This window comes from Sceloporus occidentalis, unplaced genomic scaffold (assembly GCF_023333645.1).
Source record: "Sceloporus occidentalis isolate IW3139 unplaced genomic scaffold, rSceOcc1.0.p SCAF_28, whole genome shotgun sequence".
In the NCBI taxonomy this organism is placed as follows: Eukaryota; Metazoa; Chordata; class Lepidosauria; order Squamata; family Phrynosomatidae; genus Sceloporus; species Sceloporus occidentalis.
The window spans coordinates 3327156-3341815 of NW_028317008.1; the positions used below are offsets into that span (position 1 = coordinate 3327156).

Sequence of the window (14660 nt, forward strand, 5' to 3'; positions counted from 1 at the left end):
ATATGTAAGTCAATTTATAGCAATGTTACACATATGAAAACATTGTACTTTGCACTATGACCTTGTCCTCTTTCTTCTTACCTCAATCTGGATGCTGATATCATTACTGTTCTCATTTGTAAATATATTATATATCCCGGCTGCTGTTGGGGTCTCATCATTGATATCAAGTATAGTTATTTCAAGTAGAGTGGTACCCTTTGCATCCCCTCCATCCTGTGCTTGCAATGTTGCATAGTATACAGAGCGGCGTTCTCGATCTAATAAAGTCCCATTGACTACGCTTATTAGTCCAGAAGTAGGATCAACGTAAAAATTTTCACGTCTCAAGGGAAAACAAGGGAAAAAATGTCATGTCAAGTCCATTTCTAAAATGTATATTTGTATCATACAGTAAGAAAATCTCTACCCCTAGTATAAGTGTCCTGTCTTTAATCATTTGAAATATTTGGAGGTGTGCATATAGGGATTGAGATGACATATTTGCTTCAATACCATATACTCCTTGTGGCTCTATGTAGAAATGAACACAGTGTTGCTTGGCCCATGACTTAAAGGGGAAGTTCTATGGAAAAATAAACATTTTTCTTTGAACATAAAATAATAATATTTTAATCTAATATACTTTATTTATCTGCAGATCTAGAAGCTTTCATTTTTGGATAGTCATGGGCTATTTTGCATGACTTTCCCTGGGCAAACATCACACTGTGCTGATTACTTATGACAATGCCAATAAAGTCTTGCTTACTATTTTACTCTATAGACTTTCATCAATTTGAATGTGCAACTGGGTGATTGAAACTGAAGGATTCTATTGTTTACTACAAGGCAATGCAAGTCTAGATAAGATAACAAAGCCAGGACATACAACTCATCTACCACACCTATAAATTACAGCTATTTTGAAGCAGAAAGCATTACAATATTGTTGAGAACTAATTGTTAAAGTCATGTGTAAAAAAAAAAGTGGTGGGAGTTCCCTTTAAGGACAAAAGTATTGGGACACCCCTCCCAATTGAATTAGAAGTAGACGGGCAAATGGGCCAAAAATGATTCAACAAATTTTTCGGTTCGTTTTTGGCCCATTCGTTTTCGTGCAATGAGTTTAGTTCCCTGCCCATTTGTTTGGCGGAAATTCAGGAACAAAATTCATTGCCCAGTGCCCACATTCACCTTCATTCACTCTCTCACACTCTCTAAATGTTTCACTACCTTCTCTGCTAACCACTTTCGCTTCTGCCAACCACTTCCCTATCTTCTGCGTTTTCACCTTCTATCTTCTCCCTTCTATCTTCAATCTTCAATCCTTAATCTGATGTCTTCTTTCTTCCTCTGCATCTCTGCGGACATAACCCGGCAGCAGCCGCCAAAATGGCAGCGATGTGGTGACGTACTCCCCGATCCTCCAATCAGGGAAGAGGACGTCACCAAAAGCACCAACTGAGGGCAATATGGCCAATGCAAGCACTGTCATTGTGCCCCCCGTAGGGGCTGGGCTCATACGGGCTTCGTATAAATTTTCTATTTGTACGAATCAGAATGCAGAAGTCTAATTAGAGATGTTTCAGCCACATCCATTGCTAACATGGCTGCCAAGCGCTGACAAGCATAGTGCGTAAAAAGAATCTGTCCTCTGTAGCTTCGCTTACTACAGAGTTCCAAACTGTCTCTGGAAGTAACATCAACACAACCACTGTGTGTCAGGAGCTTCACGAAATTGGTTTCCATAGCTGATCAGCTGCACACAAGCCGAGAATCACTATGGGCAATCCCAAGCATCGTCTGGAATGGTGGAGCAGTAAAAATGTGTTCTCTGGAGTGATTAATCAAGCTTCACCATCTGGAAGTCTGAGGTTTGGCTGATGCTAGGAGAACGCTACCTAATGGAATGCATAATGCCTAGTGCAAACTTTGGTGTAGGAAGGACACTGGTTGGGGTTGTTTTTCAGGATTTGGGCTAGGCCCTTTAGTGTCAAAAAAGTCCCTGGTCAGGCGTCCCAGTACTTTTGTCCATATAGCGTAGGTTGAGTTGTTTCAATAGTTTATTTACAAAAGCAAAACATTTTAGCTCAACTCTTTTTTTAAGTTGTGAAAATTGACTTCAATTTGCAAAGATTTTAGTATTTTAGTGAGAGTGTTTATAAAGGCGTTGTTCTCTGGTGCTGTGTAAAAAAAAGACATATTGTGTTTCAGTAGCTGCAGAAAAGTAATTAGGTGTAGTGTTTGGTTCAATACTACACTGTGATAGGATCATTGTATTGCAGATACAACAGACAGTCATCAACAAACGCACAAGGAACGCTGAGTTTAAAGAACCGAAAGGTACTTTGTCTGGCCATAGAAAATCTGCTTCCAAATGTCTTTAGTTGCTTGATCTATTTAGTTACTTACATAGATTCTGGCAACAGCTGGTATGTGATATGTCCCAGAGACCCAGAGTCAAAATCTGTTGCCTGGCAATAATTCATAAAACATATATTAGGGAAAAATAATAGAAAACAACCTCAAATTATCACACGAGGCCATGTGATTCTTAATTCAACTTCAAAGCACATACCGTAATTGTTGCAATGGTGGTGCCATCGGCGCAGTTTTCTTGTACTTCAAGTTCATAAGTTGCCTTAGCAAATGTAGGTATGTGGTCATTTATATCTAAGATGTTGATGCGCACATTGGCAACGGAGCAGCAGTTTTCCAAATTACCTGTGTCATTGGCTACAATCTGAAAAAAAGATAGGACTATGTACAAAAAAAATGCTTCTCCACTATGCTTGACAGTTGGTATGAGGTGTTTGTGCTGATATGCTGTGCTTGGTTTTCCATCTCCACTTTCGTCTGCACAAAGGACATTGTTCCAAAAGTCTTGTGGTTTGTTCAGATGCAACTTTGCAAACCTAAGCCATTCTGCCATGTTCTTTTTAGAGAGAACAGGCTTTCTCTTGGCAACCCTTCCAAACAAACCATATGTCACGACCTATACTTACTCAGGCAGCGGGCAGCCGTGCGCCCACTGCTCAACGCTTCCTCCAGCCGTCTCGACGAGTGCCGGCACTCACAAAGGGACCTCGTCACGGAAATTGAGAATGTTTTTACATCCTCCACTTATTTTTGCTAGGGATATGAATATGATTTGTCTTTTACTTATTATTTGTATAAAAATTAAAATCAAGCAAATACCTCCACTTCCATTAAGTGGGTCTTCTCGTAGTCAATAGCTTCTGGATTACTGACCAGAATCTGCACTTGCCCAGAGTTTATCAAGCGTGCCGGAGACACTGAGAAGTAGTTAGCGTCTACCCCCCGAAGGTATAAATGAAAGGTCCCGTGCTGACCCTGCAGAAGGAGATAATAGAAATCATCTCGCACAATGTTGTATTAATGACTCACACACAACTACCAGGCATCATATGTAATAAAATTAATTGTAAACAAACAATAAATAATTCAGTACATAACTGGTGTCGCTTGGTTCGCTTAATTTTGAATTAAAGTTCTATTGAGTTTTGCTTAGCTCATAGGTTTTGAATGCAGCAGTCAAATTGTCAGAATGGAAATGCTTTTAGACCCTGCAAATTTCTTACAAATCCATTGAGTCATTTCTGACAACCAAACTGCAGAAAAAACTAAATTATTTCCATTTTGCACTATGAAAACTTTTATTCCTCTGGATGCATTCCCACCAAAATCATCATAAAGAAGTGGAAGGTTGAGCTCTTCGCTTTAATTTTTTTTTTAAAATCATTTTTATATGCCATTAATGATGTTATATTTTTTGTCATCAATATGTCATTAATGACATCAATTGTAAGTGATGTCATGTCTTATTTCATTAACAAAAGCACATGGGGAGGGAACTTAAACTTTATCTGGTATTTATCTGGTCTTATATTATATTTTAAAGATAAGGACAAGTTGTCTCAAGTATAATGAAAATACAAGATAGTAGGACAACACACTTCTGTAATATATATATATATATATATTTAAATTTCCTATTGTTGCATCTTGCTCATGTTTGGTGTTTACCATTTAATCATGGCATAGGGTGGAACTCAATTAAAACATGGTTGCATACCTTGTCAGGATCATTGGCAGCGATGGTCAGATTAGCCACTGGTACACGGACTGCAGAGTGTTCATCTAACATTCCAGTAAAGTGGTCTGAGAGAGCAGAGGTGAAATCACAACTGTCGATCTCACAGTTGTAAAACTGAGGTTTATTATCATTTATATCTATGATGCGTATCGTAACAGTTGTAGTGCTGGTTGCATTTTCATTTTTAATGTTTAGCTCCCTTTCCTGGGCCTGCAGGAGAGAGTTTATTTTTAGTTATTAAACTGTCAGTAACACAAGAAAAAGAAACAAAAAAAATGCAAATATGAGTGTGTTACATTTTGTTTTGATGAGAGCATAGGGAGAAGGAGAAAAAATGGGAGGGTGAGATATAGAGCTGGAGAGAGTGTCTAAATGATGGAAAATAATCTTGAAGCTTGATTTACCATATTTAGTTTATCCCAAATGCGTAAAAGACCATACAAATGATACACATATTCATAAATAAATTACAAGAAACAGTGATATATTATTGTATCGCCTCAAAGTATTCAAACACTTACCATCACCTCCAAAACAACCTGTTCATCTTTCTCTACCAAAGCTTCCCGGTCAATTGGTCCTGATACATATATTTCTCCGGTGGTACTTAAGTTAAAAAGGCCAGGTTCTGAAGAATCTGCACAGAAAAAAGAGTTTCACAAAAATCTTGATCTCAGTTCTGCATCTTCAGAACAATTCCATCTACCTCCTCATATCCATTATATATTATCTGCAGTCTGACACATTTCATAGAGCTCACATACCTGCCCTCTCCAGTGCCGCCATTTCCTTCTGTACTATTAATTTGTCATATGCAACACAGCACCATCTGCATTATTGTTACTTTGTAGTGGTTGTTTGGTAACATGAAGATAATAAAAATAACACGAAAATTTTGTCTTGTTTTTAGTATGGATCTAAACTTCATGTCATCAGTTTTATCTGCCTAAGCATTCACCTCCCTCGACTACAGAAGTGGCCAGACTACAGTATTGTCAGCAACAAGCAGCAAGAGATCAGCCGTTACTTCTGTTTTTTGCTGTCAGTCAAATGTTTGTACCCAATTGGCCTTTTGTTCCCAGCAGCAACCAAGTACATAGTGATGCAACTAAAGAGGAGAAGGGTGCTGCCATAGGTGAAAACCCTACCAATATCACTGGGTGACCTTGTCCAAGGTTCTGCTTAGAGGTTTTCATTATACCCACATACACAGGGCCGGACTGGCCTACCTGGAAACCGGGAGCAGCACTGGGGCTGCACTGATGGCTGCCTAATGCTATTTATGTGGGCTCCGGTGGCGTAACAACCACGGTCGTAACTGACCATTGTGGCACCCCCATGCTGTGCAAACAACCTCCCCTTTTCCGTCTAGAGGGAAGTAGGAATACAGCGGGGTCACGTTGCATAACCTTGCTGCTTCCGGTTTTACCTGGGTGATAAAAGAGATGTTGCTCTCACACTGAGCCACAGAAAAAGCTCCAGGTGAGGTAAATGGGTGCAGGAGGATGCAATAAGTGAATGAATGAGTAATTGAATGGCTACATGTATTAATGTATAAGTGTCTGTTAGCATGGATGTAAATGTGTAAGTGTTTGTGTGAGCATGGAAGTGTTTGGGGGTAAAGATGGCACAGGATGGCTGTTTGGGGGCAGAAATGGTACAGACAGGCTGTATGGAAGCAAACATGGCACAGACAGGCTGTTTGGGGCAAATGTGGCACAAGCAGGCTGTTTGGGGTAAAAATGGCACAAGTAGGCTGTTTGGGGGCACAGACAAGCTGCTTTGGGCAAAGATACACAAACAAGGGAAAAAGTTGGAACAGACATGCTGTTTGGGGGCACTGACAAGCTGTTTGAGGGCAAAGTTGGCACAGACAAGCTATTTGGGGGGACATAGGGACTCAACTGTTTGGGGACAAAGGTGGCACTGTGGGACATGGGTCTGTTCCCCAGGTACTTATTTGGGCCTTTGGTTTCTGGGATTTTGATAATAATGTAGTATTCTGTTATCCTTAAGAAACAATTTAACATAACTTAAAGAAGAATAATTCATAGCTATTTGTGACTCAGATAGGTATGTATAAAGGGTGTGGTGAGTGGGCACAATAGCTTGACCATGTGATAAAATATACGGGGCTCATGTCCAAATAATTACAGGGCTGCTGTTCATTCCTGATCCGGCCCTGCACCTACCTTTCAATCAGTACTGTTCTCATTGCTGCATACTTACGGGTAATAAAAAACAGTATCTCATCATTAATTCCCTTGTCACCATCAACAGCAGAGACTGTCAAGATATGTTTATTCTGAGGAAGGGAACAGCGTTATAGTTAGGTAACAGCTAATATCGATAAAAAGGTTTCTCACATTTTCTCATACCTTCTCTTCAGACACATAAGTAACTTTACACATTATAGTATTGACTTCCACACACATTGTTGGTGTATAATAATTTGGCAACTTTTAATTCAGGTCATTAACAAACTAACCTCGTATACATCTAGTGGGCTGTGCAATTAAAATCTACATGATCCATTAAAAACTCTGAAATTCTGAATCCTGAGTTTGTTATTCTCAATCTACCGTAGGCAGTTTAAAGGGCCACCAGAGCTCTACTGAAACCTCAAATATGGGACCACATAATCAACAATTTCTAGCTATGCTACCTAGTAGCTAAACTATATTATTGAATAATGCACCCATTGTCACTCTTTCAAGTTTGTATGACTGGAGCTTTTATTATATCCCCTGTGTAATACAACATCACCCTAGCTTGCCAAAATCAGCTAGTAGGATGCATATTATTCAAACTTCATACACAGGGCCATATTTAGCAAGGCAAAATGGTAGACAGTCTGGAAGTACTAAATGGGAAGTAGTTAGCAGGCATAATCCATTTATATACATTACTTCGTATGTAGAACACCATTATATTAATATGACTTCACCAGCATTGCTGTAATAATTAGCTCAGTGTAGCCCTTCTTAGGAGAATGTCACCCAAATATGACATGACTGCCTACAACGGCAGCTTCCAGGTGGAAATTTATTGGAAGAGTATGACACAAAAGCTGCTTATCCATAACAGTATATGCAATGATCAGATAAAATGCCTTATTTTACTATGGGACTTCCGCTCCAATGTGTAATTAACTAAACAATGAAGATTACTTTTATTAAATCCTTATAGGTATCAATATATTTTTTACAAAATAAACAAATGATGGGATATAGTCAAAACTAATACATTTGAATTGTATTGTGTTACTTACAATTGCTGTATTCTCTAAGATTGATACTGTGTACGGTGCATTAATAAATTGTGGATCCATGTCAGGTAAATCCACAATATCCAGAGATACATATGTTATACTGCTGCGGTAAATAAATTCATCCCTCAGAGTTCCTCCTCTGTCCTGTATATTTAAAAAAATGGAAAAAAAAGTTGTAAAAAATTGTTTCATATGAGCAAATTATTGTCATACTGCAACTCAAAAGCTAAGATTAAACAATTCCCTCAAAAAGACTCAATTTAGCCCTTGAATTAGAATTGCTATGTTGTCCCTTAAAAAAAGCCTACGTTGTTTTTTGGAGGTAAACACCACAAGATTTCCTACATTAAAGAGCATAATATGCCTTTGCATACGTAAAGTCCCCTTTATAGGTGAAACACCAGACTGCCTCCCATCATGGTTTTATTATTGTTTTAATAAAAAGGAAGGCAAATTGTAGGGTGCGATGTGATATTTCTGTTGGAGATCATTATATTAGGCCAATACAAGTAGATTGTCACTTCCCTATGTTGCATTTGTTTGAAATTGTCTTAATATCCACTGGACAATGAACATAACTGGGAAGCACCGCTTCTCCAGTTCTCCAGGTCAACACCCGAATCCTCCGGGTCGCGGGAGCTTGACACGCCCTACCCTCCGCCCATTTGTCATTTAAATGAGGATGTTTCCAGCTGACATCAGCGGGAAGGCCCCCGACGTCAGCGGAAACACTCACAGACGTCAACGGGACCGCCCGCCGATGTCAGTGGGCAGTCCTGGTTCCCAGGTAGGACAATAAGGTTAACATGGCCACAGTCATTCTCCATCCACAAAAATGGCTATAAAAATCACAGGATGAGAACAAATAACAAATTAGTGATATTATTATGTATTGTTGTATATAGCGCCATCAAATTCCGTAGCATTTACATGACAGTGCTCAGTCATAGAAGCCCCGGCAGACCTAATGGCAATTGGAGGTTTTCTACACACATCGCGCAGATGTCCACCGGCTGCCCCCACTAGACACCAAGGAATCTGAAGCACAGGGGGACAAGTCTAGGGATGCACTGGTAAGTCGGGGAGGGTAAGAGTGGCATATGGGGGGTATAAGGGCTTTCTGGAGGCAGAGTGGCATATAGGTGGTTAAAAGGAATATCAGGGAGGCAAAGCGGCATTAGGGGGTTAAAAGGAATATCAGGGAGGCAGAGTGGCATATAGGGGTTGTGACAGTGTAAACCCCAGGGAGATGATTAGCATGGCATCTGGGTACAGCTGCTATGCAGATTATACATATGGGTCCCTGGGGTGGAGTAATTGGAGAGCAGGGTGGGCCAATCCTCCGTTTCCCCATTTTGTGGAAATTCCATGCCAGGTTTTCCAGGAGGCAAGAAGTCTGCAGGATCCGCCCGGGATTTCTATGAGGCCGGAATCAGACACAGGTGCTGAGCATTAAAAACCCCTGGAGCCTGATACTCAGGGAGACTGTTGGGGGGAGAAAAAGTTCCCTGTGCTCCCAGGGCAAGGAGAGGCCCTGAACAAGAAGACCACCCCTGAGCCAAGTGAGGCAATACATGCCTGGACACTTTGTGTGCTGTCTGGGGGAGGTTTTCCAGAGCCTGGCGTAGCTGGGTCTGGCTGGGAGGTCGAGTTAGTGGGTGATTAGGCTGGTCAGTCTGGACCAGCATAGTTTAGTTAGACAGGGCTCCAATTGGGAGCTAGGTTTTCTTTTTATGATTTGGTTTTTTGGGGTTTAAGCGATTAAAATAAAGTGTGGTTTTGTTCAAAGCTGGTGTTCCTGACTCTGATTGCCAGGACCCCTAAATGTGACATGTATGGCCCTCATGCAACAGGGTTTGTCACAGGGTGTATAAGGCATATCTGGGGGGCAGAGGGGTATAAGGCATATCTGGGGGAAGAGTGACAAATAGGGGGTATAAGGCATATCTGGGGGCAGGGGAGCAAATAGGGGGTTAAAAGGCATATCTGGGAGGTAGAGTTGCATATACGGGGTATAAGGCATATCTGGGGCAGAGTGACATATCAGGGTGGCAGAGTGGCATATAGGGGGGCAGAGTGACATATCAGGGAGGCAGAGTGGCATATAAGGGGGTATAAGGCATATCTGGGGGGTAGATGTGCATAACTGGGGGCAGGTTGGCAAATAACTGAAACCCCCCCCCCAAAAAAGCATTTTTCTCAATCATAGTTTTTATTAAATATAAAAAAAATTGTTTTCTTGTGAATTAATATTTACTAGTCAAACTTTTTTCTTATAGGGTAGTCTTGTATTCAGGCTTTTTCTTTTTTCCTAAAATAATATTCAGATTTTGTGGAGTCATCTTAAAATCGTGTAAATACGCTATTTATAAAAATGGAAAGACCCCACATATTAGAATGGCTAACAAATGACACCAATCATACTGTCGCAATTATGTCATAATTCTGATAATGTATAGGTGCTTCACCAAGCTTACCGTAGCATTGACCAAAAGCCGGTAGAAGGTGCTCCTATTGTTGTAGTTTAAGGAGCCATTGAGTACAATACTTCCATTGGCTAATATATAAAAAAGATGCTGGAAATCATTTGGTATAACCTAGAGGGAAAATTCAAAGTTAAGTTCGTACATATATAAAATCTTAGAAATACTATTTGAATGCTGCATTAATGAGTACAACATTATTAATATTATAAACAACTGAGTATACAATACAGTATATGGTTTCACAGAATCCACGTTTCAGTATTTGGTATATGTAAATGACTACACACAGGACATTTGTTTAGATACATCAGTGTATAGTTTGGATGCCTAAGTGTTGACCAGATTAGTTCAAACCCAACCTTCTCACAGTGACAGCCAATGTGGTTGTTACTTAATTTTGCAATTTATGACCACTGGGTGACAAAACCAAAATGTTTACCAAAAATAAAAGTGGCGATTCAAATAGATTTTAAATGTTAGTTTTGCTGGGTGTGTGTGCTCTGTTGGTAGAGGAAGGAAATGAGTTGGAGGAATTTTATAATGAGGTTATACAACTCTCCCCGATCTTAGCTTTATTGTAGGGATATGTACAGGAATTATATGATGCATGTGCATGGAACTGATAGGATTTGTAGATGCCTACATCATAAAGTAATTTTTTTAACAAACAATTTATTATATTAAATAAAGAATTTAACACTGAGCTGATTTGTCTTGAGCACTTGTCCTCTCAACACTGAACTTTAGCCATTAACAATAATATTACCAGTAATATGGCTGCCGCTTTTTTTATAATTAAAATTGGCAATCTTAGCTGTTCCATAACAAGATTATTATTCATTATTACAGTTTTTTCAAAACACTAATTTTAGTGCATATAGATATCATTCATTTGCATTAATTCCATCACACTCTTACCTCATCAATGTTATATGTTGGGGTCACAAGTCTGTCATTATCATAGTCTTCAGCCACAACAGTATAGACAATGGACCCCACTGTGTTGTTCTGTAGAGCATAAAAATAATTGCTAATAATAAGGGAATTCAATACTAAGGGAATGCTATCCTGGAAAGTTAAATATAAGTATAAAAGTATATTTGAACAGGCTGGCAAAACCACAGGTAGAGGATCTTCTGTGCAAGGCAAGCTGGAGGTCAAAATACAAATGAATACACAAAAATATCACAAAAGCCCAGAGAAACTGCAAGGAGACCCTATAGCAGGCAAAGATGAAACCTACTGGTTTAAATATCTTTCATACAAATGCCCGACCTCCAGGTGGTTGGAGAGGCAGAGAACCCGGGAGGCAGTAATGCCTTTCATTTCCTCTGAAATTTGCTATTATGTTTAACACTTGAACCACTATGAGCCTTGGTTTTTTTTAAAAGCCTAACTGTGCTGATGCTGTGTCTTTAAGAAGTACCCAAATATTTTGGGTATGCCAGGATTGTATAGCAGGGTAAGCTATTAGGGTTCATGATGTGCCAGCAGTTTGCCCAACTTTACAAACGTGTACCATCTATTTCAACATTAGATGAAAGCTTACCTCTAGGATTTGAGCAAAATAGGGAGTGTTCAGGAATACCGGGTCATTATCATTGCAATCCCTCACAAGAATTGTCATCATCTGACGAAACTATAGAGAAAAATGCACAGAAACATAAATCTTAGTGGAAAAACATTGTATTTAAAACAAAATTAGAGAACCTTTTAGTTATGTGTAAGTGTCATCAATGTACAGCTCTCTGGCTATTGTTAGTTCACAATTATCAGAAGAATTATACATTAAAATCGCCTGTTATCAGGAACAGTGAAGAATTTGGGGATTACCTTTACTTCATGTTTGATTGGGGTAATTGAAAGAGGGTGATATCGTGCGATCCTTTTTGAGACTTTTATCACTATTTGACTATGAAAATATGGGAATGAAAGGTCCAAGTTTATGACTGTACCCAATGTGAAAAGGCGCTCAGTAGCTGCTGATGGACACTTTTCTAGTAAACAAGTCCTGAAAGAGTATAAATTGTATTTGAATTCATCTTGCTCCCTCTCTACACCAAATAATGAACCATTGTATGGTAGCCAATGACAATGAAGATACTTACTGGTATTTGCTCCTTATCTTGAACAATGATGTCTATCTCAAGACTGGGTTTACTCTGAAACAACAGTGTAATACACATATATTAACTATATATGGCTGTCTACTGTGTTGAGTAAACCATTTAAGTCTTAGTTGAATAAAAAAAATTGATCTAGTAAAGATATACTAGAAGTACATTTGATTTGTGTGAAAAAGCACAGTACAACACTGTTAAGTGGTTATTGTAAGCTCTACATAGTTATACAGAAATAATATATAAAATCAGGATAAACAGGGAAAGAAAGAGAAATGGGTATGTGTGAACTGTAATGAACGTAGAAGTGTATAATAGTAATTTATAGACCAAAAACATATATCCATGGTTCCCACATATTTTCATATTGTGGAAGAGTATCATTTATTTGGGGAAAAATATTGGACTATTTAGGTCTATGACTGCTAAAACACCCTTATACTTTTGGGGTGTGGGATTTTCCAATGATATAGCATAGCATGTTTTATCAGTTGTCCCATAAAGTTTGGAATACAGGCTCCAATCGAGTTTTCTCAGGAACAAACTATTTACTTCAACCAAAACAAGTCATGCGGAGTTCTTCTCATCCAAGATCACCTTCTGACGTTGGTAAGCTTGTGAGCAGGGCCCTGATGACCTAATATATCCTTTATTTCTTTGTCTGTAAATTCTAGTTTTGTCATTGCTGCATAAACTGTTGTTGCTGTATAAATAAAACTAATAATGGGTGAAATTTCTGAAGAGAAAATCTGCATTATATTAAATGTGGAGTGGTCATTGTGGAATTATTTCTGAGGATTTAAAGGTAGGTAGACAATGCAGTAGAGCAGCAGGTAATGCTAGCAGAATTCCTGGTTGTATAGCGAGAGGTATTAGCAGTAGAAAGAGGGAAGTGCTCATGCCGTTGTACAGATCACTGGTGAGACCTCACATGGAGTATTGTGTACAGTACTGGAGACCATATCTCCAGAAGGATATAGATATGTTGGAGAAAGTTCAGAGAAGGGCTACTAAAATGGTTTATGGATTACAAGATAAACCTTACCAGGACAGGTTAAAGGATCTTAACCTATATAGCCTGGAAAAAAGACGTGAAAGGGGGGATATGATAGAAACATTTAAATACTTAAAGGGAATCAACAAGGTAAAGGAAGATAGTTTATTTAAAAGGAGAAATACTACCAGAACAAGAGGACACAACCATAAACTAGAGGGGCAAAGTTTTAATGGTAACATCAGAAAATATTACTTTACGGAAAGGGTAGTGAAATAGCCTTCCAGCAGAAGTGGTAGATGTTAATACAGTAAAGTCATTTAAGCAAGCATGGGATAGGCATAAGGCCAAGCTAGATATAAGATAAGGGCAAGTACTAAAGGAAAGTACTCAGAGGTTGGGCAGACTGGATGGGCCTACTGGTTCTTATCTGCCATCACTTTCTATGTTTCTATGAAACCAAAAGTATGTTTTTGCTAATAGCTCCACATTTTGACACTTTGCCCCAAACCATTGAGTTTGCCAGGGTGCCTGTTGCCTACCTCATAATCCAAGGAGATTGCAAGTTGGACTTCCCCAGTATCTGGATTAACTTTAAAGTAATACGAGTCTCTTCCTCCTATGCCATAAATTAGTTTATCATTGTCAGGGTCTGTTGCAAAAATCCAGAATATTGGTTCTCCTAATGAGGACAAAGAAACCTTTGTAAAAATACAAGATTCAACGACCACCAGCAGTTGTTGGCAGACACCCAGTCTAGACTGGACCTTCAAATGAGAATGCACCAACATATACAATTGCAAGAAAAAGTATATCAACCCTTGGGAATGACCTGGATTTCTACATATATTGGTAATTAAAATTGATTAGTCTTCATCCAAGTGATAAATACAGTCTGCCATGACTAAGAACACACAAACAATTATCCTTTTTAGGTCTTTATTTAACATGCGTGCAAACGTTCAATCTGGGGTGAAGAGATGGGTCCACAAGGGGATGATGGCAGCTAAGGTGAGTGATGGGCCTCCTGATACCCAATGTTCTAATATTAATGATCTTGCATACAATGTTTAATCAACAATATTAATAGCATACGGGTAAGGATATAGAGAACACAAAATAGTACAATATACTGTTATTTAAAGGGTACTTTTTAACCTTTACTCTTCCCATTTGGAAATGTAACTTTTAATTCACTTTGATTAATATTTATGTTCCCTTATCCCAAGCTCTTATGAAATATGGAAACACATGGAAGGGAAAGCATAACTTTTAGAGGACAATAAAATGCCATACTTACCCACAAGTCTGTCTTCGGGTACAGTTGCAACAGTCATGTTTGCAGCAAATTGTGGGCGTATGTTACATGAAACTGAAAAAAGTTATATTTCAAGGCATTATCCACTAAACTACAGACAGAATCAATGGAATACTTGGCTACATTATCAAATATCATAAATATCTGACACAAAATTCAAGTTTTATTCAACATAAATCTTTGTTTAAATGAGACATTAGCATAGCCTCAGAGACACCTATCTTTGCATTTGAATGAGATACTAACAGGTAATGGAACAGCTCAATCTTTATGTGTTCAAGGCATGATTTATACTCCAAGAGCATGAATGAACAACCAAAGGAGCCGTGACCTCTTTAACAAAGACAAACTCGCAAAGCTCTTTCTAAAACA

The 14660-nt window shown here is 38.8% G+C and overlaps 1 protein-coding gene across 1 annotated transcript in view; it reads right to left on the reverse strand.

The window, feature by feature from the left end:
- Positions 1–14307, reverse strand: part of LOC149299439 (cadherin-related family member 2-like) — a 28188-nt gene extending 13881 nt beyond the window's left edge. The window contains exons 1-14 of the mRNA XM_089485999.1: positions 14271–14307; positions 13513–13652; positions 11965–12018; positions 11406–11495; positions 10775–10864; positions 9848–9967; positions 7371–7514; positions 6329–6404; positions 4621–4736; positions 4079–4309; positions 3181–3336; positions 2561–2725; positions 2395–2456; positions 82–325 (exon numbers count right to left, since the gene is read on the reverse strand). Coding sequence (XP_089342125.1) covers positions 82–325; positions 2395–2456; positions 2561–2725; positions 3181–3336; positions 4079–4309; positions 4621–4736; positions 6329–6404; positions 7371–7514; positions 9848–9967; positions 10775–10864; positions 11406–11495; positions 11965–12018; positions 13513–13652; positions 14271–14307 — 1725 coding nt within the window. The remainder of the gene's footprint in view (positions 1–81; positions 326–2394; positions 2457–2560; positions 2726–3180; positions 3337–4078; positions 4310–4620; positions 4737–6328; positions 6405–7370; positions 7515–9847; positions 9968–10774; positions 10865–11405; positions 11496–11964; positions 12019–13512; positions 13653–14270) is intronic.
- Positions 14308–14660: the final 353 nt, after the last annotated feature.